Source organism: Gopherus flavomarginatus, chromosome 16, assembly GCF_025201925.1.
Source record: "Gopherus flavomarginatus isolate rGopFla2 chromosome 16, rGopFla2.mat.asm, whole genome shotgun sequence".
Taxonomy (NCBI): Eukaryota; Metazoa; Chordata; order Testudines; family Testudinidae; genus Gopherus; species Gopherus flavomarginatus.
Genome location: NC_066632.1, coordinates 27,849,716 through 27,872,753, shown reverse-complemented (window position 1 = coordinate 27,872,753; position 23,038 = coordinate 27,849,716). Strand labels below are relative to the sequence as shown.

The 23,038-nt window shown below is 46.8% G+C and overlaps 2 protein-coding genes and 2 long non-coding RNA genes across 5 annotated transcripts in view; 2 read left to right on the top strand and 2 right to left on the bottom strand.

Annotated features, from left to right (window-relative positions):
* Nucleotides 1-1,219: 1,219 nt before the first annotated feature.
* LOC127035525 (uncharacterized) lies at nt 1,220-2,473 on the bottom strand. The gene is made up of 3 exons (XR_007769872.1): nt 2,153-2,473; nt 1,596-2,039; nt 1,220-1,490 (listed from the first exon to the last, which is right to left on the bottom strand). It is a non-coding gene; the product is annotated as an uncharacterized LOC127035525 (long non-coding RNA).
* Nucleotides 2,474-3,832: 1,359 nt separating this feature from the next.
* Nucleotides 3,833-4,048, top strand: LOC127035591 (cytochrome c oxidase assembly protein COX14). The gene has a single exon (XM_050925617.1). The coding sequence runs from the start codon at nt 3,881-3,883 to the stop codon at nt 4,046-4,048; it is 168 nt and encodes a 55-aa protein (XP_050781574.1). The 5' UTR covers nt 3,833-3,880.
* A 4,466-nt stretch (nt 4,049-8,514) lies between these two features.
* CERS5 (ceramide synthase 5) overlaps nt 8,515-23,038 on the bottom strand; it is a 43,747-nt gene continuing 29,223 nt past the window's right edge. The window contains exons 6-11 of one of the 2 annotated variants that reach the window (XR_007769809.1): nt 22,441-22,533; nt 16,919-17,047; nt 16,495-16,601; nt 14,084-14,240; nt 11,992-12,098; nt 9,722-9,808 (exon numbers count right to left, since the gene is read on the bottom strand). Coding sequence is in view for 1 of the 2 variants with exons in the window: in XM_050925369.1 (XP_050781326.1) it covers nt 9,656-9,808; nt 14,084-14,240; nt 16,495-16,601; nt 16,919-17,047; nt 22,441-22,533 (639 nt within the window). In the remaining variant the exon portion in view is untranslated. Of the gene's footprint in view, nt 9,809-11,991; nt 12,099-14,083; nt 14,241-16,494; nt 16,602-16,918; nt 17,048-22,440; nt 22,534-23,038 lie in introns of both variants that reach the window. The other variant, XM_050925369.1, reaches the window with a different exon arrangement.
* LOC127035470 (uncharacterized) lies at nt 10,549-16,328 on the top strand. The gene is made up of 2 exons (XR_007769811.1): nt 10,549-10,735; nt 14,378-16,328. It is a non-coding gene; the product is annotated as an uncharacterized LOC127035470 (long non-coding RNA).

Genomic DNA, 23,038 nt, shown 5'->3' with positions numbered 1-23,038 from the left:
GCCCTGACATGCTCTCTTGCTGGTGTGTTCCTTGTGGCTTTATTCTCCATGCCATTCTCCCCCAGGACCACTGGTTCCTCTTAGCAAAACTTGTCCAAGTACCTCCAGCTGGGTTGCCTCCCTGTAAAACACACCTTGTCCTAAGTGACTTTTCCAGTCCCCCTCCCACCAAGCTTCAGCCAGAGGAACTTAGTCTGTTGGTACTAGTCACTGTTGTGCTTTTATTAGATGCTCATTATCTCCAGATACCCTCTGACCTTTAGATTGAACTGACTGTATAGAAGGCTGCCAGCTTCAGTCACCTCATGTGCCCCCTCCCCTATCCTGCTGGGGCTACAGAGAAGAGACAGAACCTTACTCCCACACCGTGACACCACTCCTGGTGCTGGGGGTGGCTGTCTGCTCTTATTGCCTTGGAGATCTGAGAGATCCAAGAAGCCCAGATCTTTTTGCATGAGGTGCTTCTGTCAGAGGCCTCCTGTATTAATATGCAGGGGGCCTCTCCCACCCTGCCACAGCTGAGTCCCAGCTTCTCCCCCAGAGCAACCTCTGAATTACTCCAGCCTAGGCCCGTTGCAAGGGGGGACGGTCTCTGAAATGCTTCTCACCCCACCCCATAAGCTGCACTCCAGTTCCCCTGCACAATGATGTCTCCTTACACCCTGCCCTTGCATGCCCCAGATCACAGTGGTTCAGCTACTCCAGTGCCTGATGCCAGGCTGGCAGGGTGTGTGTAAGGATGTGGCTGCAGCAGCATCTTTCACAGGTAGGTGCTTCCTGTGTTCCCCAGGTCACCTTGTCACATCTAGTGGTGGAGGGTTTCTTTTTAGTAGTGAGGGCTGAACTTGATGTGCAAGCACTGAGCAGCTTTACCAGTATCTGAGATGTGGCTAGCTTGGTCCTACCATCAGACTTCACTGCAGGCGTGACAGAGCCCAGATCCCCTGGGGCAAGGATGGGCAGAGCTTGTCTCTGAGAGCCTCACTGCTCTTGAGGAAAAGCTCCCCCACCCTGCCCAGCCGCTGGCTATAAAAAGTCTCCCCTTTGCCATTTGGAGTTATGTTCTGCTGACACAGCAGACATCAAAGGGCACTCTGGGTGTCAGTGCAGCTCCAAGTGCAGACTCCAGTGCGTCTGTTCTGATCCCAGGTGCAGGGGGAGACCTTTACTCGCCAGCAGGACCCAGAAATGGAGCAAGCAAGGAAGCAGCCTAAGCACTTCCACTCTTAGGCCATGTCTACATCTAAAATTTTGCAGCGCTGGTTGTTACAGCTGTATTAGTACAGCTGTATAGGGCCAGCGCTGCAGAGTGGCCACACTTACAGCAACCAGCGCTGCAAGTGGTGTTAGATGTGGCCACACTGCAGCGCTGTTGGGCGGCTTCAAGGGGGGTTCGGGGAACGCGAGAGCAAACCGGGAAAGGAGACCAGCTTCGCCGCGGTTTGCTCTCGCGTTCCCCGAACCACCCTGCAAACCGCAGGGAAGGAGACCTGCTTGTTCGGGGAACGCGAGAGCAAACCGCAGCGAAGCTGGTCTCCTTTCCCGGTTTGCTCTCGCGTTCCCCGAACCACCCTGCAAACCGCAGGGAAGGAGACCTGCTTGTTCGGGGAACGAGAGAGCAAACCGGGAAAGGAGACCAGCTTCGCCGCGGTTTGCTCTCGCGTTCCCCGAACCACCCTGCAAACCGCAGGGAAGGAGACCTGCTTGCTCGGGGGTTCGGGGAACGAGAGAGCAAACCGGGAAAGGAGACCAGCTTCGCCGCGGTTTGCTCTCGCGTTCCCCGAACCACCCTGCAAACCGCAGGGAAGGAGACCTGCTTGTTCGGGGGTTCGGGGAACGAGAGAGCAAACCGGGAAAGGAGACCAGCTTCGCTGCGGTTTGCTCTCGCGTTCCCCGAACCACCCTGCAAACCGCAGGGAAGGAGACCCGCTTGCTCGGGGGTTCGGGGAACGAGAGAGCAAACCGGGAAAGGAGACCAGCTTCGCCGCGGTTTGCTCTCGCGTTCCCCGAACCACCCTGCAAACCGCAGGGAAGGAGACCTGCTTGTTCGGGGGTTCGGGGAACGAGAGAGCAAACCGCGGCGAAGCTGGTCTCCTTTCCCGGTTTGCTCTCGCGTTCCCCGAACCACCCTGCAAACCGCAGGGAAGGAGACCTGCTTGCTCGGGGTTCGGGGAACGCGAGAGAAAGCCGGGGAAGGAGACCAGCTTGATTACCAGAGGCTTCCTCAGGTATGCTGGGATACCTGCTTATTCCACGGAGGTCAAGAAAAGCGCTGTTAAGTGTCTATACTTGATTACCAGCGCTGGATCACCAGCGCTGGATCCTCTACACCCGAGACAAAACGGGAGTACGGCCAGCGCTGCAAACAGGGAGTTGCAGCGCTGGTGGTGCCCTGCAGATGTGTACACCTCCTAAGTTGCAGCGCTGTAACCCCCTCACCAGCGCTGCAACTTTCTGATGTAGACAAGCCCTTAGTTTATCTGTGGCTGTGAGGGACTTTCAGGTTGGAGCAAACTTTTGTGAAGCCAGCACTAGCATGCTAGGAGCAGTGAGCATAGTTCCTTGCCGCTGACCCGTTGGAAGCGCTAGTCAGCTTCCTGGGCAGCATGGCGACGGTGGGTGCCCCACGTGCTGTCACTTTTATTGTGATAGGGACACCAGTTTGGTGGTAGGCAGGCTGCAGCCTCCTCAACTTCTCCAGCATCAGACCTGCTGCTGTGCAAGCTTTCCTGAGGGGAATGTAAGTCCCTTGTCCTCTCACAGGTAATGAGAGGGCTGAGGGGCTCACGTGAACAGCAGCCAGGAGGGCAGCTGACATGGGAGGGTTGCAGGCCCAGGGACAGCACGGGACACGCCTGCACGGGAGAGACGGGTGGGCGCGGGGAGCGGAGAGAGCACGTGGAGAGGTGCTGCAGAGCAGCGCAGCGCTGGCCGGATAAAGGGCCTGACTCCCTACGGGGAGCTGGGGCAGCCGAAGCTGAAAGCCCAACCGGAGCCGCTGGTGCCTGGAGCACAGACAAGCTCACGCGCACCGGCCAGGTTCCGCGGGGCGGCGGGGAGCCCAGGGCACCGCCGGCTGCGAGTTCCGCCCCCGCCTAGAGCAGCAGCGGAGCCTGGTGCGGGGGGGGGCAGTTTGGAGGCGATTCCCCCCCCGGCTGGCGCCGGGCTCCAGCTGGATCAAATAGCCCGAGCGAGGGGGCGGCGGGCTCAGCGCGGCTATAAATAGCGGGGGGGGCGCGGGCTGCAGGCGCTAGACCTGGAGGCGCTGCCGTTGCCCGCACCCCCCCGCGTGACGTAGTTTCCTCGGGGGCGGGGTTACAGTTTGGTTCACTGGCTCGCACGCGGCAGGTCACGTGCCAGGCGCCCCGGTGCAGGCTCGGCTAATGACCAGCGCAGAGACACGCGCGGGGGCGGGGCCCCCCCACCGTCATTGGCTGCCGCTCGTGCCGCCCCGTCTGCTCCGCCCCCCGCCCAGGGTGAGGGGGCGGACACGCATAGAGACTACAGCCCCCAGCATGCAGCGCTACGGCATCTGACTTCCGCCGCCAGGCTCGGAACACGTGACCGGAAGGGCGCCTCCTCTTGGGAAAGGCCACGGGCTGAGGGCGGGGTGAGCGCGAGGAGTCCGACCCGGAACAGCAACCGACCCCCGCGTCTCTGAGGCGCCCCCGGCAGCAGGTGAGGGGCGCGCGGGGGCTGGCCCCGCCCTGCGGCTCGTGGCGGGGGGCGGGGGAAGCCGCGGTCCGTGTCCGCCCCTCGGGGGCCCGCGGCCGTTGGCAGCCCGGGCTGCTGCGGGGCCGGGGCCGTCACGGGCTCCCTGCCCGCCGGGGTCCCGCGGGCCCGTGACCGAGACCCGCCTTGTGTGTCCCAGGGGCCGAGGATGGTCTCCGCCAGGCAGCTCGCGGACGCTGGGTACAAGGCCTTCTCCGGCTCCATGATGCTGCTGACCGTCTACGGGGGCTACCTCTGCAGCGCCAGAGCTTACCGCTACTTCCAGCGCCAGAGAGCCCTGCGGCAGCTCGAGCAGAACCCGCCCAGCACGGACTGACCCCTGCTCGCCCCCCGGCCGGCCTCGGCCCCGAGTCCTGCTGCTGCGGTAATCAGGTAGCAAGTGCACCCCGTCTACACCACCGCTGCGGGCAAGCTTAGAGCACTCGGGGGGTTCCTCCCGCACACTAAGGGGCCTTGTTTCTCTGCACTAGCGAGAGGTTACAAAGTAACTCTGTGTAAGCATCTGTTATCATGTGATCATTAAATATCTTACTTATTTCTCCTCTTGTCAGTATGTGACTAGAACCACCTGAGTGAAGAAGTCAACATCAGTATACAAGTTTACTCAAAACCCTTCACAGGGGGGATGACTGCCTTGATCCCTTCTTAATTCTCCTCTCCCAGGCCAGCAAACTGAATAGCTGCAGGCTGAGGGAGACTGAGGGCTTGTCTACACTTACAACGCTGTAGCTGCCCCCCTGTAATGCGTCAATGGAGACTTTACCTACACTGATTGGAGGAGTTCTCCAGGCAGCGAAGGTAATCCACCTACCTGAGAGCCAGTAGCTAGGTCAATAGGGCTATGTCTACACTACTGCGGTAAAGTGACCTACGCTACGCAAGCTATGTAAATAACATAGCAGGAGTCAGCATAGAATCAGAGAAATGGAAGGGACCTCAAGAGGTCATCTAGTCCAGTCCCCTGTATTCAAGGCAGGACTAAGTATTATCTAGACCAGGGGTCCCCACCCTGGCGTCTGCCAGGGTGTCTTAAGTGCACCTATGTACTGGCCAGTGGATGAGCATCTGCCGAAATGCTGCCAACAAGCTGCGTCATCCAGAGCTGTCACTGCCGAAATACTGCTGAAAATCGGCAACACCTCTGGATGATGATGCCTGTCGGCGGCATTTCAGAGGCGATGCCATTGGCGTTGCCGCTTGGCAGAATTTCAGCAGATGCTCATCTGCCATCACTGTCTTCCATGGCTTATCATCTGGCACCCACCAGACAAAAAAGGTTGGGGACCACTGATCTAGACCATGCCTGCCAGCTGTTTGTCCAACCTGCTCTTAAAAATCCCCAATGATGGAGATTCGACAACCTCCCTTTATTCCAGTGCTTAACCACTCTGACAGGAAGTTTTTCCTAATGTCCAACCTAACCCAACTTTGCTGCAATTTAAGCCCAGTGCTTCTTGGCGTATCCTCAGAGGTTAACAACAATAATTTTTCTCCCTCTTCCTTGTAACAACCTTTTATGTACTTAAACTGTTATGTCCCCTCTGTCTTCTCTTCTCCAGACTAAACCCAATTTTTTTTTCAATCTTCCCTCCTAGATCATGTTTTCTAGATCTTTAATCATTTTTGTTGCTCTTCTCTGGACTGTCTCCAATTTGTTCACAGCTTTCCTGAAATGTGGCACCCAGAACTAGACACAATACTCCAGTTAAGGCCTAATCAGTGCAGAAGATTTACTTCTTGTGTCTTGCTTACAACATTCCTGCTAATACATCCCAGGATGATGATTGCATTTTTTCTTTTTTGCAACAGTGTTACACTGTTAACTCATATTTAGCTTGTGGTCCATTATGACCCCCAGAGCCCTTTCCACAATACTCCTTCCTAGGCAATCATTTCCCCTTTTGTATGTGTGCAAAAGATTGTTCCTTCCTAAGTGGAGTACTTTGCATTTGTCCTTATTGAATTTCATCCTATTCAGACCATTTCTCCAGTTTGTCCAGATTATTTTGATCCTATTCTCCAAAGCACTTGCAAACCCCTCTTAGCTTGGTATTGTCTGCAAACTTTATAAGTGTACTCTCTATGCCATTATCTAAATCATTGATGAAGATATTGAACAGAACCAGACCCAGAACCAATCCCTGGGGGAACCCTACTCATTATGCCCTTCCAGCATGACTGTGAACCACGGATGATTACTCTCTGGGAATGATTTTCCAACCAGTTATGCACCTACCTTATAGTAGCTCCATCTAGGTTGTATTTCCCTAGTTTTTTTATGAGGTGGTCATGCAAGACTGTATCAAAAGCCTTACTAAAGTCAAGATACACCACATCTACTGCTTCCCCCCATCCACAAGGCTTGTTACCCTGTCAAAGAAAGCTATTGGAGTGGTTTGACACTATTTGTTCTTGACAAATCCATGCTGACTGTTATTTATCATCTTATAGGTGTTTGCAAATTGCTTAATTATTTGCTTCATTATCTTTCTGGGTACAGAAATTAAGCTGACTTCTCTGTAATTCCCAGGGTTGTACTTGTTTCTCTTTTTATAGATGGGCACTATATTTGCCCTTTTCCAGTCTTCTGGAATGTCTCCTGTCTTCCATGACTTTTCAAAGAATTTCTAATGGCTCAGATATCTCCTCAGTCAGCTCCTTGAGTATTCTAGGATGCATTTCATCAGGCCCTGGTGATTTGAAGACATCTAACTTGTTCTTTCACTGTTTTAGACTCTGATCCTACCTCATTTTCACTGGCATTCACTGTTAGCCATCCAATCGCCACCAACCTTCTTGGTGAAAACAAACAGAAAAAATTAAGCCTTCCACCATTTCTACATTTTCTATTATTGTCTTTCCCTCCTCGTTGAGTAAGGGGTCTACTCTGTCCCTAGTCTTCCTCTTGCTTCTTATGTATTTGTAGAATGTTTTCCTGTTTCCTTTTAAGTCCCTAGCTAGTTTGATCTCATTTTCTGCCTTGGCTTTTCTGCCTTAGCGGTCCCTATATACTCATTTGTTTATGTTCATGCTTTTGTAATTCTACAAAAAGTGGAAACTTGGTCACACTTTGAGTTTTAGATCATTGAAGATCTCCTGGTTAAGCCAGGATGGGCTCCTGCCCTACTTCCTCTCTTTCCTATGCAGTGGGATGGTTTACTCTTGTACCCTTAATAATGTCTCTTTGAAAAACTGCCCACTGTCTTCAATTGTTTTTCCCCCTTAAACTTGCTTCTCATGGGATTTTACCAACTCCCCAAGTTTGTTAAAGTCTCCCTTCTTGAAATCCATTGTTTTTCATGTGCTGTTCTCCTTCCTACCATTCCTTAGAATCATGATCATTTTCACCCAAGTTGTCTTCCACCTTCAAATTCTCAACCAGTTCCTTGCTGTTTGTCAAATGAAATATAGTACAGCCTTCCCCTCCAGTAGCTTTCTCCACCTTCTGAAATAGAATGGATTGGAGACAATTTAAGAACTTGTTGGAAAATCTGTGCCCTGCTGTGTTGTTTTCCCAACAGATGTCTAGGTAGGTCGGTTACCATGTGGTCTATACAGCGAGGAGTCTACAGGAGAAACTCTCCTGTTGACTTATCTTACTCTTCTCATCTGGCATAATACAGAGGAATCTGCTGTAGATTTGGTGGGTCTTCATTAGACCCATTAAATTAACTGATGGTGGATCAATGTCAGTGTGGATCCCAGCTGTAATGTAGATGCAGCCTACTAGAATTCTCCCATCAACCTAACTTCTGGTGTAGACAGTTTAACTGCATTGCTCAGGGATGTGGATTTCACACTGCTGAGTGATAGTTAGACTGACCTAATTTCCTAGTGTAGACTCAAACTGAGGAAGTGGAGAGCAAATTTCTGGGACAGCTTTGGACTGAGTCCTGCTCCCAAGCAGATTAGATTTTGTAACCACTGGTTTGATATCCACAGTAAAGTCTTCCAGTCAGACTGTCCAGAAATGCACGAATTTGACAGTTGTGGGACCTCCTCTCTATTGCCAGACACTCACTTCCACAAGCTTAATTTGTAGAGTTTTATTTCAATAAGGAAGGATAGCTCAGTGGTTTGAGCACTGGTCTGCTAAACCCAGGGTTGTGAGTTCAATCCTTGAGGGGGCCACTTAGGGATCTGGGGCAAAAAAATCTACTTGGTCCTGGTAGTGAAGGCAGGGGGCTGGACTCAATGACCTTTCAGGGTCCCTTCCACTTCTGAGATAGATATATCTCTGTATTAAAAAAATGTTAGATAGTTCTGGGGACAGACTTGAGACTAAAAGTGGCAAATTCTTACAAGAACTTTCCTTTATTTGGAAAAAAGATTGTGGACAGTTTGCTGTAGATTCTGGTCTGAACACCAAGACTTTGGGCTGTTTTATAGCACTGTTACTAGAAGGGAGTTCAGGGACGTACACTAACTTTGGGGCAATTTGGGACATTGAATAGAAGTTATTGGAGCTAGGGCTAATGAAAATATTCATGAAGGTAATTTGTCAAGCTTTGTACACAGTGAATAATTTTCCAAGTGTGTGTGAAGAGCATGACACTTGATTAAAACTCATTTGATTCAGCAGTTCCTTCCAGTACCATGCTCCCTAGGGCATTAGGGGGTTCACTAGTTTAGAAGCAACTCGACAAGAAGAGCTATACTACAACTTTCTGCAGTGTATAAATAACTCCTATATGCTAAACTTGCTCAATAAGTCAAGATGAGAAGTTTACAAAGCAAGGGAAGCTGCCTTCTTAGAGAAATGCAGTAAAAATGCAAGTCAAACAACTTTCTGAAGCTTCTTTTAATCAGAGATAAGAGTAAACAATTGTATAAAATAACTCAAGAAATTTCTGAAGTCCTGCACATGATTATGACACACTCAAGTGTCTTCCATTGCCCCTGAAGTACCATTGAGTAAAGAAAGAAGTGAAGCCTCTGCTGTCCTGATTTCCAAAAAGTCAGTAGGCTGGAAAGGCAGCTGCAGCAGTGCTCACTTCTGTCTTAAAAAACACACAGGCAGGGCTGCAACCTCTGCCTCTGTGGAAAGTTAATATAACCCACCAGCATTGCTTCATCTTTGGCTAATGTCCTGTCTTATAAATCTAACCAACCACATCCCATAACTCCTGTAAAAGACTAAGTTCACATGAGTTGCAGATATGCATGTGCTGTGATAGTTTTCTACATTAGGGTCAGGAGTGCAACATTTTAAAAGACTTTGGATGGGCATTTCAGCACCACAATAGGCAGCAAATACCACTTGGTCCATCTTAACAGCACAGATTATAAACTATCATTTCTTTAGCACATAGCATCCAAATGGCAAGTTAAAACATGCTTTGTCCATCACAATCTGATTCAATGCATGGCTGTAACACGGTCACAGCAGGACTGATAATTTAGAAATGATTTAAAAAAAAACTTCTGTGCTACAGCCTGGGCAGCTTACAGCATGACGTATCTGAGTGATACTAGACCACATAATCTAAATGGATCCTGGAGTGCATCAGGAAAACATACTGAACTTGCACTGGGTCAAGAAACATTTTTGGAATGGTACCATAACCAGTCCACAGTCAATATCCATCGCATCAAGCTTGAGTTGATCTTAGTAAAAACCAGTTTGTCTCACATACACACAATACTTCTGCAAATAATATGAGAGATGGGACTAGGAGACAAATACAAAATGGCTTATTTTCTTTAAAAAGTGAAATTTGCATCTTTGTTTTTGCACTAGTAATTGGCTCAGTCCCTTCTGTGGTGTGAAACTTTAGACTGGTCTGGATTGTGCCCATCTCCAATTTGATGGATGTTTTTTGAGGGTAGGGGTATCTTGATTAAAGATCACCTAGAAATGTGGAGTGCAACACATCTAGATATTTAGAGACAAGTCCGTGTTTGCTGGAGACCTCCTCTGGCCTTACTCCTCCTCTGCCCATTGGGCACTAGCCACGTGACCATTAATCCGATTGGCACCATTGCTTGAAGTGCTGAAGATTCCTTTTGTACTATTTGAAGTCATGTCCTCCTCTTCAGAGCTGCTCTCTACATCACTGCGATCATCTTTTGATACCTGAAAGTTTAAAATCAAAGGTAGGAGTGGAGGAAAGATTACAAATTCACAGGAAACAGCCATTAGAGGTGTCTTGTTTATCTGATCAACCAGTGCAGAGTTGCCCCCTGTATTAGATTCTCTGAATTATTTAAAGTTGAACCTCACAAGCAGGACCTTCCAACCACATATAGGGAGCGAGGTACAGAATTCAGAACAGGGGATCAGGTCAAGAGATGTTATTTTCCAGCACTCTTGATTTGTTGTACAGCCTTGGCCAAGCTAACTTTTGCACTTCTAATTCAGTATTATTGTTTCCAGATCCATGGAAGGAGCCCATAGCAATATCTCGCTGCTTGATCCTTCTTCAAGTAGCTAAGTTATAGCACAGATTATAAAGGGGCTTTCCAAATGGTAAATTAAATATTTCTAACACTGTTATGAGTTACCAGCTTGGCTCAGACACCTTTTGGTAATCAGCAGGAGGTGGGAAGAGTTCCCAAACTATTGATTCATGTATCACCTTTGTAAAGTTATTGTGAAGTGCACCGATGAAATGTCAAGGACATATTCCACCAGTGGTATCTTTACCACATTTTGGGAACCACTGTTCTCAGGAATGGGTGTACACATCAACCTCTTAATTTGTGAGCCACAGTACATTTGAATGGTGGTCTGTTAGGGAAAGGGAAAGGTTAATTCATAGTCCTGCAAATGACACTAGGAATGCAGAAAGCATCTATAACCAGAGAGGCTCTATAATTTACATCTCTACAGATGGCCACTTTTAGGTCTTATGATCATAGGATCTCTCTAGTTTGCATGTGAAGCTTAGAATCCTCCAAAATCTCTTTCCGTGCTTTACAGGGTGTTGGCCAGGGAGAGAGTCTGATGTACAATTTTAAAACAAAGTCTGAAGACTGGAGAAGTCAACCATGCAATTTCATGGTAATCATTCTTTAAAGTTTACCACAAGGGGGCAGTGTATTATCAGCATAATACCAAATGATACATGACAATGTGAAAGACAAGGTGTGTGATGAAATATCTTTTATTGGACTAACTTCTGTTGGTGAAAGAAACAAGCTTTCAGGCTCCACAGAGAAGACCAGACCTGATGAGCAGCTCTGTGGAGCTCAAGCGCTCTCTCTTTCACCAACAGTAGTTGGTCCAATAAGGGATTACTTCATCCACCTTGTCTCATACATCCTGGTACCAACACTGCAAACAACAATGCGAAAAGTTCACCACCTCAAATTTAATCAGACACAACTAACCCAGTAACTGGCTAAATGCCACAGCTATAAAGCCACTGGTGCTGAAAGAGGTGAGCTGTCTCCTTATTTCCCCATTGCCATAGCACTGCCCTACCCTTGCACAGCCCAAGGCAAGCTCCCTGTACCCCTAATTCTGGAACTAACACCCCCCAGGTATGCAGTGGGCAAGCAGTTTCTCAGTGACCAACATTCCAGCAAAGTTCAGGATCAGCCCTGCCTACTCTGAGTTGGGCATACAGACTCAAAACAGAACTCAGAGCAAGTTTCCTGACAAATGGAAAAATTTGGCAGAAAGCCAGTACCAGTTAATGATTTCCAGGCTGGGTTTCAACAGGTCAGCTGCATGTGCAAGCTTAATCTAGGAGGTGCAGAATCCCTCTGCAGCTGGAGGTTCCCCATCTTCCCCTACCAAACCCCATTTTAGGAGTTCAACTGACCAGGGACAGGAAGCAGAACCCCCTAGATACTATTCTGCTTTAGTCCCACAGTCATTTGAAAAAAGGATTTTTCCCACCATCTGATTTTTCTTAAGTGAGAGCTAAATATAATTCTGTGTGTTGCTACAGCCCCCTCCATCCACAGACCTCCTCAGAGTGTTACAAACACTGAAACAGGTGTCGCGTTTTTATACCCTGGCCAATGACAGTCACACAGCCAGACTATGGCAGAGTTGGGAACAGGCTCTCAGTTCCTTGTTCTCACTGCTAGACAAACCGGCACCTTAGCCTCCTGTGATCTGTAACCACACCTTATTAACCTGGAGCAACTCAAAGTGAGGCAGGCAGGTTAAAGGAAGCTGCAGAATGCAGCCCATCTGAAGCCAAACAGCTTTTGAGACTCGCAGTTTTGTATTTATGTCTTAAAGCTCAGAGAGAAAGACACACACATGTGGTCCACTCTACAAGCAAAAGCACAGATTACACTTACATGCAAGGGATGAAACTGTCCAGCTCCAATCTGGCACAGAGAAAAGGAGTGAGAAAAAAGAGTGGAGAGTACAGAGGCAGGGTCTAGTCCTTTCCTGGCTAGGTCACCTGGTCAGGAGAGAAAAGTAAGGAGAGGAGAGAGATATAGACCTCCAGGTGTGGGGATAGCTACACAGACAAATACAGTAGTGGGAAACTAGCAGCAGCAGCAGCCATGGAAGACAGTAACAAATGATAGTAGACCACACACACACACACACACACACACACACACACACCCCTTGCAACATGCTCCTTCCCCATCCCTCAGCAGGCCCTCCCCCCAACACACATTGCCAGAGAACTCTGCTTCAAATATTCCTTTAGGCTAAACAAGTTCCCTACAAATAGACCAGCCCAATAGTCTAGAGGCAGTGAAAATGCAGACACAAGTAGGATTCAGGCTTAGTTCCCAAACAGCTAGGATGGCACAAACATTGTGTTACTGTCTAGCTACCCCTTCTGGTGGAGGATCAGACAGCACTGCCTGGCTCTGAAGGAAGCTGCTTCCAGCCATGACACAAATACGTAAAAATGGGGAGCAGAATCCAAGATAATCAAAGTACTCCAGCCTTCAGCCACTGGTCTTAAAACCATTGATTTAATGGGGAAGAACTTGACAGCAAGCTGCTCAGGGCCTATTACTAGTCAAATGCCTGTGGATTTGTCTCTTCCACCTACCCTGCTGCCTGGAAATCCTCAGCAGCAGGGGAAAAGAAACTGTGCTAGAAGCCCACGGATTGTGTCTGGTACAAGCATCCCCCTTCACAGAGCACTTACCTAAAAGCCACAGCTTGAAATTTTCCTTCTGTTCCCTGGATGTCCATCAGAGCCAGAAGGAGATAGTTTAGGCTGCCTCCCCATCATGTCATTCAAGGCATATGGAAGGACTTCGCAGCACTCTGTTCCAAAGAATCATGTCTTTGATGAAGCAGAGTTGCCCCTCCATAAGCAGGCCTGGCAAGAGTCCTGGGAACTCCAGTATAACCCAAAAAAGCAGCACTAGAATCAGAGTCCACACCACTAACAGCTCATCTAGGCTTTGATGTACTGGTGACAGGACAGCAGCTCCAAGAGCCAAGCTCCAAGCCCTTATATTTTTATTCTATAAGTTGGCTGGGGCAGCAGACAGGCCAAGAAGTGCTTATCTTAGAGTGAAGTGGCGCGACAGGCACGAGCTCCAAGTGGGAGAGCACAGTGTGCTCCTAGGACAAACGCTAACCGAACTACACTTATACATACCTCCTCACTGAGGCAACTGGGCCTGCAGCATCTTTCCCTCTTGCAGGAAGAATTGCTGTCCATACCCCTTCTCCATCAGGAATTCATTCTAACCAGAATGTTCCGCACACTGAAACTAAACACTATAAACAGAGTCCCACTAGCCCACTGTCAGCAGGTCCCACTACGTTTCTAGTAAGCTCCCTTGCCAGCCTCACCTGGATTACCTTGTTGCACTGTTGAGATATGCACAGGCAGCTCTAGTCCTGGGTTATTACTGTAGTGAGCGCCAGATATTGAGTTCATGTCACCCTAGATGTCAGTAAGGTTGGATTTTGTAACATGGACAATTTCCCCAAGATAGAGGCTCCTAGGCAGCTCTAGATTAAACCAGGGAGCACAACTTTCCCTGCCTCTTACTCCAGAGTGACTGGTCTTCAAGCTGCCACAAGAGGGAAGGCAAAAGCCTGGATCAAGTTACCAGAACAAGCAGGGCAATGCACAAACTAAACTGAACTGCATGATGTCACTGAAGCATCTGATCAGGCCAGACAGCACTATTCACTTGTATGGCCAGACCATCAAGAAGTGTGTGCTTCCCTATGTACATACTTGGGCCATGTTGGTGCTACAGCTTGCCAAGCCTAACTGACCAGGACATCCCTAGATGAAGTGAGTCACTTACAGAAGCAGCACACCTGCTGCCCTTTACCTTGAAGCCAGCACTGCCTCATCGAACAATGCAGAAGGCTCCCTCTGATTTTCAAACAGATGCCCTGATCCCCTCAGCACTTATGTGAGAGAGGAGCCAGCCCAGCCATAGGCACCCTTACCTTTCCTCGCATCAGGGCCTTGTAGGCAATGCGAATGATGAGACAGGACCAGATGATGTGCAGAACCTGCAGGGTTACCAACAATCCATTGAACAACCACCATGAAGGATAAGGGCCAATTAGCTCCCAGCTCTCAAACAAGGTCGTATTCAAGATCCTGAAAGAAAACCAAGGAGCTTGTTAGATTGGCTGCTTGACTAGAATTCCCAGTTTCCAACTCTGAACTGAGCGGACTGGGCAGATAAACAATAGGTTTCTGTCCCATTTAAACTTCTATTGCTTTCCTCTTTTCAGTGTGAAGCCCCTAATCTACTGTCCCTTGCCCAGTAGAGAAAGACCTGAAACCGGACTTGGGTTAAAATCACTTGAATTATGCAGCAATAGAAGATGTGGAGACTCAGAATTTAGGTTAAGTATAAAAATCCACTTCCCATCCTCTTTCTCCAGGGTATGATTAGCATCCACAATGGCATCAGAGGAAGAGATGGCAATTGCTTGGATCACCAATGCTGTTTGGGATGTATACATGGCTTTGAGTGGAGAGATGAGCCTTATTCACATGAATAACCGATCTTGACCACCTGTAAAGGTCAGGAAGGAATTTTGCCACCAGGGGGCTTTGAAGAATTTTTGACAGTGAAGCTGCTGTTCCCTTGCTCCTAGCCTTTTCCTCTGTCCCTTCTCTCAAGTCAAAGGAATTGAAAACCAACTAGTGGGTCAAAGCCAGGTGCCTCCTTGAAGATGGCTATGGCATTGTTCTCTTCACTGGGATTTATTGGCAGTACTTAAGGAATTTAATAGAGCAGTCTGATGACTGTTTATAAAGTAGTCACTAGGGGAGATTTAAAAAAATCTCTGCAAAGATCACTTTGCTTTCAGCATTTATTGAAAAAGTGAGAAATTAACTTTTCAGGGAGGGAATCCAGAGCCTCAGTTGCAGTTAACAAATAATGGTTACCTAGGAACCAGCTTGTGGTGGAGTCAGCATGCAGTTTTCATGTCATTACATCACTGATCAGGGAAGGTAACCTGTACTGAGTGGAACAGCATAGCACCTTCAGATGCAACCAGCCACTCACAAGTTCTCCATATGAAGCTGAGGAATTACATTACAGCCAGTGGAAACCACATTAAAGATTTATAAGACACACTGAGTGTCAGGGTGATGCCAGAGAGCACACTGGATCATGTCAGACAATGGGGTGAAGAGCACAGAGAGGATTGCCTCATTCGTCAGCGTAAAGCAGTAACTCCTGCCCCTCTGAAGGGAGCATAATTTGTGGCAGGCAGAGCTGACCGACATTTTCCCTATCTAGACCCCTTTATATTTGTTTGGAGCTATACAAAAATAAATAGGGATGCTTATCCAAGGGCCCTTGGTGCCTCTGCCACAGGGACAAAACTAAAACTAAATAGATGCTTATCCTACCCCAGAAATACATCCCTAAGAGAGGGAAAGTAGGCCTCTGCTGTTTACAAAATAAGGATGTAGGACGATGACAAACTCAAGGCGTAGCAGACCTTACAAGACACCTTCCCAAGGAAACCAAGACATGGACAAATACAATCATCAGCAAAAAAAATCCCACCAAGTCTGAGGGAAAGAGAATCTTATTCAGGAATGATTAATTACAAACATCTTAGCTAAGATTTCTAAATCCAAAAATACCTCAATACCTATTTCAAGCTCTATGTAGCTAGAATATGGAGTCGGGGCTGACAGTCTTCTGAGACCAGCTAGGTACCTCAGATGACCATAAAGCAGAGGGTCACGAACAGAACCTTGCCTCAGGAAGGATGTGCCTCACTGGCATCTCAACTTTTACAAGATCTTAAAAATCACAAGACACAAAGCACCTTTGGTTCCATGGGTTTGTTTACACAGGGACACTCGGGAAAGTTTGGACGAATTTACTAATGGTGTGAAGTTAATGCACACTAAATTGCTGAGTGAATGCTCTCAATTAGAAGTAAAGTGGCGTTTACTGAAGCTTAACCCTCCAAATCCACACAGAGTTTAGGGGTGCTTTAACTTCAGACCTTTATTTTATTCATCTTAGTTCCCTGTGTAGACAAGCCTGATTTGTATAATATCTGGCAGTTACTGGCTGGGAGAGTAGGCTGCAATTGATCAGCATTGTTCTCACCCTGCAGTTGGGGGTGGCATTCAGCTGCACTTTTTGGACTCTCTGCTCACTCTAGAGGTGCCCCTACAAGTAGATGGCAAAACATGAAGAAACCACTCTGACAAAATAAAGCTCTGCTCCTGAGCAACACTTGGGAGGGCTGCACCTTCATGCTGCCCTGAAGGGCTGGCTGTAATGAATGTGAGGATCCCCAATACAAAGGCTGCCTTTAGAGGAGCGAAGGAAAAAATAGTTGACCCTATTCAGAAAGATCCAGGTACTTACCAGAAAGGGTAAATACCCAGTCGAGTGACTATGAACACAACACCAAAGAGCATGAAGGTGGCATCACACAGGCGCTGGTACTTAGCATAATTGGCCAGCTTTGCAGCCTGAGAGGAAAACAGTGTTAAAACAGCATTCACCTGACACAATCATTTGATCACACGGAAAACAGTTCTGGAGCACTCAAGCCATTAAGTCACCAAGGAGTTTGGAACATTTAAGGACTATTATCAACTTGGGAGATGTCATGGGGGAAAAGCCAACAGAATGGAATCAGCAGTGTGTGTTTATGGGACATCCAGCCTGGACTGTGTGGGGAGAAGGTGAGGGGTGAGAGGCTAGGTTTTATCCTCTTGCCTCAAGGAGTGTGCTCCTTTGTCATTAGGGATCCAAAGCACAGACAGGAAGCAGCAGGCAAACTTACCTCTAAGAGGAAGTCTGAGGCATCATGTAGACATAGCACCAGAGTTCCCACCCGCACCATGTTATTCATATAGGAAAACGTAATGAGTCCAATTGTAGCCAAGTGATGGACAAACATGATCAGGAAATCCTGAAAGGGGAAGATGAAATGTGAGGGATCTTTGGCAGCCAAATGATCACAGAGGCTTAGAACGGGGGCACCAGGACTGACAAAAAAAAAAGGGCCATATGGTAATTTTAAGTCAGACTCTCAAGCTCCTTGTTTGCAAAAAGCAGAGCAGATTTCAGCCACAATCATCTTTACTTGGGAGGTGCAGACAACAGAGACTACAGGTCCCAGCATGCTGCATAGTGATTAACAGTTTTGCTTCAATCAAGATGGAACACTGCATGCTGGGGCCTACAGTAGTCTCTTTGGGCTGCAGCTCCGAAGCAAAGATAAGTACATCTGCACGCCTCACTGTAAAATTCTAGAGGCCAACATCCGGCCTGCACTTTGACTCTCCCTGCTTTGGGATGACTGCCTTGCTAGCATATGTCTATACGGCAAGCAGCAGTGAGTAACAGAGCCTGGGCCTACAGACTTGAGGTGTGGCACTATAAATAGCTGTGTTCAGGCTTGAGCCCTGAAATCCAAGGAGGGGGGTGGACTTCAGAGGCCGAGCTTCAGCCCAAGACAAAACACCTACAAGGCTGTTTTTACTGCTGTAGTCTGTAGACTTGCTGCTGCAGGTTTTTGACTGCCGTGTAGATGTACCCCTAAGAGCTACTCTAGAAATCGTTGACATGAGTAATAAGAAATAGACCTGATATTACTGCTATCAACTGGGAAAAGTCCACCAGAAGTAAGGTGAGCAGAGGCCATGCATGCCCGGCAATACAGTAACAGCAACTCGGTCCATTAAAATTCTACAGCACAAAAATGGGCCCGATTTTCTGACATAGCCCCCCCAATATCTACATCCTGTATTTGCATCTTTGTAAAGGCATTTCAAGTGGTAAATTAATCCAATTTTGTAGTGCTGAATTCTTTATTAAAATGAATAAAAAACAGTGCCCCAATTGCATCTCTCTCCATTTCTGCAGCTGCAAGATCTACTGTAGCATGCTAGACTTCGCATTTCAGGACAGAACAAATCCAGAAATTACAGACTAATTTTTTTGGGAGGGGGAGAGGGGGACGACAAAGTCAATACAAGAATTGGGACAATTTCCTACTTTATAGATCACTTTATAGAGCAAGAGTGATAAACCGCTGGTTCCTCTCAACTGTGAGTTTGTTTTCCAAGGACAAACACTAAGCCAATGCCTAAAACTCAGCAGAGTGGAATTAGATTTTAGTGATCATGACCAGCCATCACTCTGCTATTCACATGGATCGTTTTTTTAAATCATTGCTACAGTCTCTGCCCCTTGCTCATCCTGTTCAGCAAGGCATTCAGTTGTAAAGATAAGACTGGAAATCTTGTCATTGATTTCTAAAGGTAGAAATAATACCCACATCTTTTGGATTGCTGCTGAACTGCAGGTGAATGTCACAGCTCCTGGAAATGCACCAACTTTTATCCAACCAGGGTGACCAGAGAGCAAGTGAGAAAAGTCGGGACGGGGCGGGGGGGGGGGGGGGGGGGTAATAGAAGCCTATATAAGAAAAGGACCCAAAAATTGGGACTGTCCCTGTAAAATCGGGACATATAGTCATCCTATATCCAACTGACCTGCTTTCGCATTAAGGTACCCATGAGGACTCACTCGGAATTTACAATATGGAGATTTGACATACACATACCGCATTTGGTATCATCCCTATTTTATGGATAGTGATGGTCAGTCAATGTAAATATAGTATCCCATGAGACCTTTTATTATCCAAAGCTCTCAAAGCATTTTACAAACATTGAGCATAGCTTCACACCACCCACAACAGTGTCAGATATGAGGAAAATGAAGTTCAGAGGTAAAATACCTCGCCCAATGAGACACAAATAAGTCAGTTGCAGAACTAGGAATAGATCTCTCTGTCCTGGGTTTTAAACCTCCACACAATATTTAATCTCACTTAACAATGAAACCCGGGATTGCCCAAATCAAACCTTAGCAAGGCTCTTCTGTATAAGCCCCTCTAATGGATCGAGACCAGGTTTAGTTAAACATGATTGCTGCTCAATCAAACTTCACTGTTTAAACAAGTAACCCAAAGAGGCTTGGTTCCTTCAAGTAAATATCTTCTCATTTATTTCTCTAAACAGTCCCTGTGGAATCTTTTGTGGCTCCATTCTAAACATTTATAGTACCCCCATTTACATCCATAATTTTAAGGATTTTAAAAAGTGTCAAGAAAGTTTAAAGTTGAGACATGATTTTTTTCAGACTCATCTCCCTGCCTGAAGTTCCTATTGCCCTATGACCAAACAGAGTGAAAGTGGGAAGGGCTGAGGAATTAAAGTAATTCTGAGGGGGTCTCCCTGAGTTCTTCAGTTGAATTAAAGTAACACCCAGGGACATGCTGGAGACTAGAAGACACTCACTGCAACGACCTGTGCGGCATCACAATACACTGGGAACGTGCTCCAGGAGCTCAAGATTCTTCTTGCACTGTTTAACATTACCTGGCTGTCAGCTTTTCTTCCTCTGGGGCACAGCCCATTTGTCCCACTGCAAGAGTGAAGGTGGGCACCAGCACTGCCAGGTAAGCATGGTACACAGGGACACTAGTCCCATGCTGTACTCTTCTCTTCCCTACTTCAGTACAGCTGAACAGCAGTGGGGCTGTTCATTCACATCCTTCCCCCTCTCCCTAGCCACCAAACTTAACATCAAAACTGAACTCACACTGTTGCCTGAAGCTGCATAACTCTAAGCTCCAGGTTCATTTGTTACTTGGTTCTTCCCTTACTGTTTGCTAACCCTACAATGTGGAAGTCACCTACCAATTTAATCACAGTTGAACCCGCACTAAGCATGGACCAGTCCCAGCACAGCCCTTGGAAAGGAACTGTCTTCCCTTTCCGGATGACGAGGAGACAGTCATTTGGTGACAAGATGCCAGTATGGGGCAAGTACACATTCTGAATACTGAATGGCCTGGGACACGTGGCTTCCCTCATTGCATGCCAATTAAATGATTATTTAGAGATCAGATGCCTCAACAAGCTCCTCACTTGTCCAGGACATGAAGCAAGTTCTGAATATTACCAGCAAGGACAGCACTACTTGAAATCCTCAGCTATGCAACTCAGCTACTGAGCATCAGAATCAAGAAAGGAAAAGTCTGCATGCTAACCTAGAACCAGACTTCTTCATGAGGGTGCAGGGAGGAGTAGCCAAGCAACTTCCCAACCTAGTCAACAAGAGCTAGCTGCACAGAGGGAATGACAGCCACTTGAGGGGCAGTTAACAGCAAGTATCGCCAACCAAAAGAACTGACAGTTCAGAGCCCCACAGAAACAAAAGGCAAGTAGATCCAGTTACCCGGGCTTTAAATATCTGACTGCGGGAGAAGACCTGTTTAGATCGTTGATTTAGCTTCTTTGGGAATAATGACCCAAGTAGTTTAAAAAAAAAAAAAGGGGGGGGGGGGTTTACTGACTCATTGACCCTGACCTAAGGAATGTCAGGAAGGTGAAAGCGTTCTGTCTTGTCTAGCACTGTTTTCTATGGGCAGAGTTTTACTGGAATAGTTTGCAATTTCACAGTCTACCATTGGAGCAAGGGTCCACCAGCTGAGCTTTTTTCAAACAGACAGACGGACGCTGGATGAGGTGCCCAATGTAGGTGCCAGCAATCAGGCTAAAATGAGACTGCAGCATCTGACATTTCCTCCTTCACAATAAGGGGTCGAGCATCATGGCCTTTGGAAAAAGCCAGCAGGAAGGAGGGCTGATATAGTTCTAGAAACTTGGGCACATTTCTTACATAATTTTACTCATACAGGCAGCCCACTTCCAAGGAGCTGTCAAAGTCCATCAGTGGCTCCTAATGAGCTAAGAGCCCCATCAGAGTTTAATGAAAAGTCTTTTAGCAAGGGTCCTATCCCCAGTGTGAATGAAGTCATGGAGAGTCCAAACCACAGATTAATTTTATCATTGAACTCTGATGGAAAGAAACACATTTTACTTTGGGAGGGGCCCTTGTGGCAGGTTTAACAAGGTTTTTGCCCTAGTAGGGATATAAAATGTTAACCGATAAGCATCAGTCTTATGGATAATGTATTCAGTTAATGATTAAACTCCCCTGCCAGCCCCATGTGCCCAGGGTCCCGGCTGCCCAGAGCAGCAGCCGGTATTCTAGGCACTGGCGGCAGTGGAGCTCCGCATAAAACACAGGGGTGCTGCAGCACCCTCGCACCCACAGTTCCCTGCCTACGTTGTGAACATCTTAACGGTTAAACATTTAACTAATAGAATTTTAATAGTTTAAATGGTTACTTTTTTTAAAATGCTATTTACATCTTTATTTCCTAGCTGCATCTAGCCTCCTCACTTGGAAGATGGTAAGGTGATAGGGAATAGCCAGCATGGATTTGTAAAGAACAAATCATGTCAAACGAATCTGATAGTTTTCTTTGAAAGGATAACGAGTCTTGTGGATAAAGGAGAAGCGGTGGATGTGGTATACCTAGACTTTAGTAAGGCATTTGATATGGTCCTGCATGATATTCTTATAAAGGGCCTCGTAGTGTGGACGGGTGCGCCGTTAAATCGGTTTAACGCTGCTAAAATGGGTTTAAACGCGTAGTGTAGACCAGGCCTAAGAGGTATAGACATTGGAGCTTAGGAAAGAGAAGTCTATTTGAAATGCATTTGAATGAAAGATCATTGGTGTTTTGGAAGACACACAATGTTCCGTAGGAACAGCAAGGAGACTCTTCCCCATATGAACTGAGACTCAAGGAATTTCCAAAATCACTTGCCATGCCTGAAAGAAGAGGTGCAGGGTGACATTTTCTGAAGTGCTTAAGTTACTTTCAGTGGGACTTAGGCTCCTGCGCACTCAAGTAACTTTTGAAAATGGGGCTTATGCTCCTAAATCACTTAGGGTTAGGGTTATAAAATTTTGGAGAGCATGTGAGAAGTAGGTTAGCTCAATCACAGAGGGAAGCCATGCTCCCTGTAGAATAATACAGAAAGTATTAGTCCTTTATTTTGTCAAAACTAAAAAGCTTTATTCTAGTTTCGCCACCTATGTTTAGAGCATTTTATTTCTACATTTTTCTGTAAGTCTCCTAATTAAAATATATTTTTATACAAAGATTGAATCAACTGTTCTATTAGGATATATGGATAGATTCCCCCATCTTCCCTCTGCAGAGTGATAAGGATGGGCTGCCAGGTTGCTTATCAGGATAATCCCCAAAGGCCTGTCTGTGTACGGTCTACAAAAGGAAGTGGAATGTGAAAAGAGACGAGTGACAGGAAAATGCAGTTATACCTATATTTAAGCAGTTTTTACTAGCCAGAGAGACATAATTAGTCAGTTAGCTCTGTCTGTTCATGTATTTAGTGAAATTCTGGCTTCTCTTACCTTTCGTTTAATGTCTGTAAACTGAGAAAACATGAGAGACCAATAGAAGGCCAGCTCCATAATATAATAATAGTAAAGACTGGATGTTAGGGGCTGGAAAAAAACACAAAACAGAACACTTGATTAAAAGGCAAAGTACTCCAAATTTTGCATTAAAAGACTTTTCCCCCCCACCCCTATCAACCAACCCACCTCTCTTGTGGCCCCAGCTTTCTAGAGGAGTGGAGGTAGAGGGGGGTAAGTTAAAGGTCCCAAATTTATGTTTTGTAAAAAAATGGGTTTAATCAACAGAAGTCTATGGTTTAGATTTATTTTTAAAGGAATAAAATTCCCTTTCAGTGTTTGCAACCTAAGAGCTGTGGCCTCCTGTTGGAGTAGAAGAACAAGGCTGCCTACAATTATCTGAGCTGAATGAAGGGCAAAAAGAAAACTGCAATTAATGGTGACTGATATAATTACATTTGTAAATTGCTCTACTTTTAATAATCTAAGTACCAGATAGGGAATTTTGTTTTAAAATATATGAGCTTGTGATCAGTCTGGTTTAATGAACCAGTGTCTACACCATGAAAAATACCACATCACGACTACCCCCTTG

Coding starts and splice junctions, on each gene's coding strand:
- LOC127035591 (XM_050925617.1), top strand. CDS start 3,881: ATGGTCTCCGCCAGGCAGCTCGCGGACGCTGGGTACAAGGCCTTCTCC.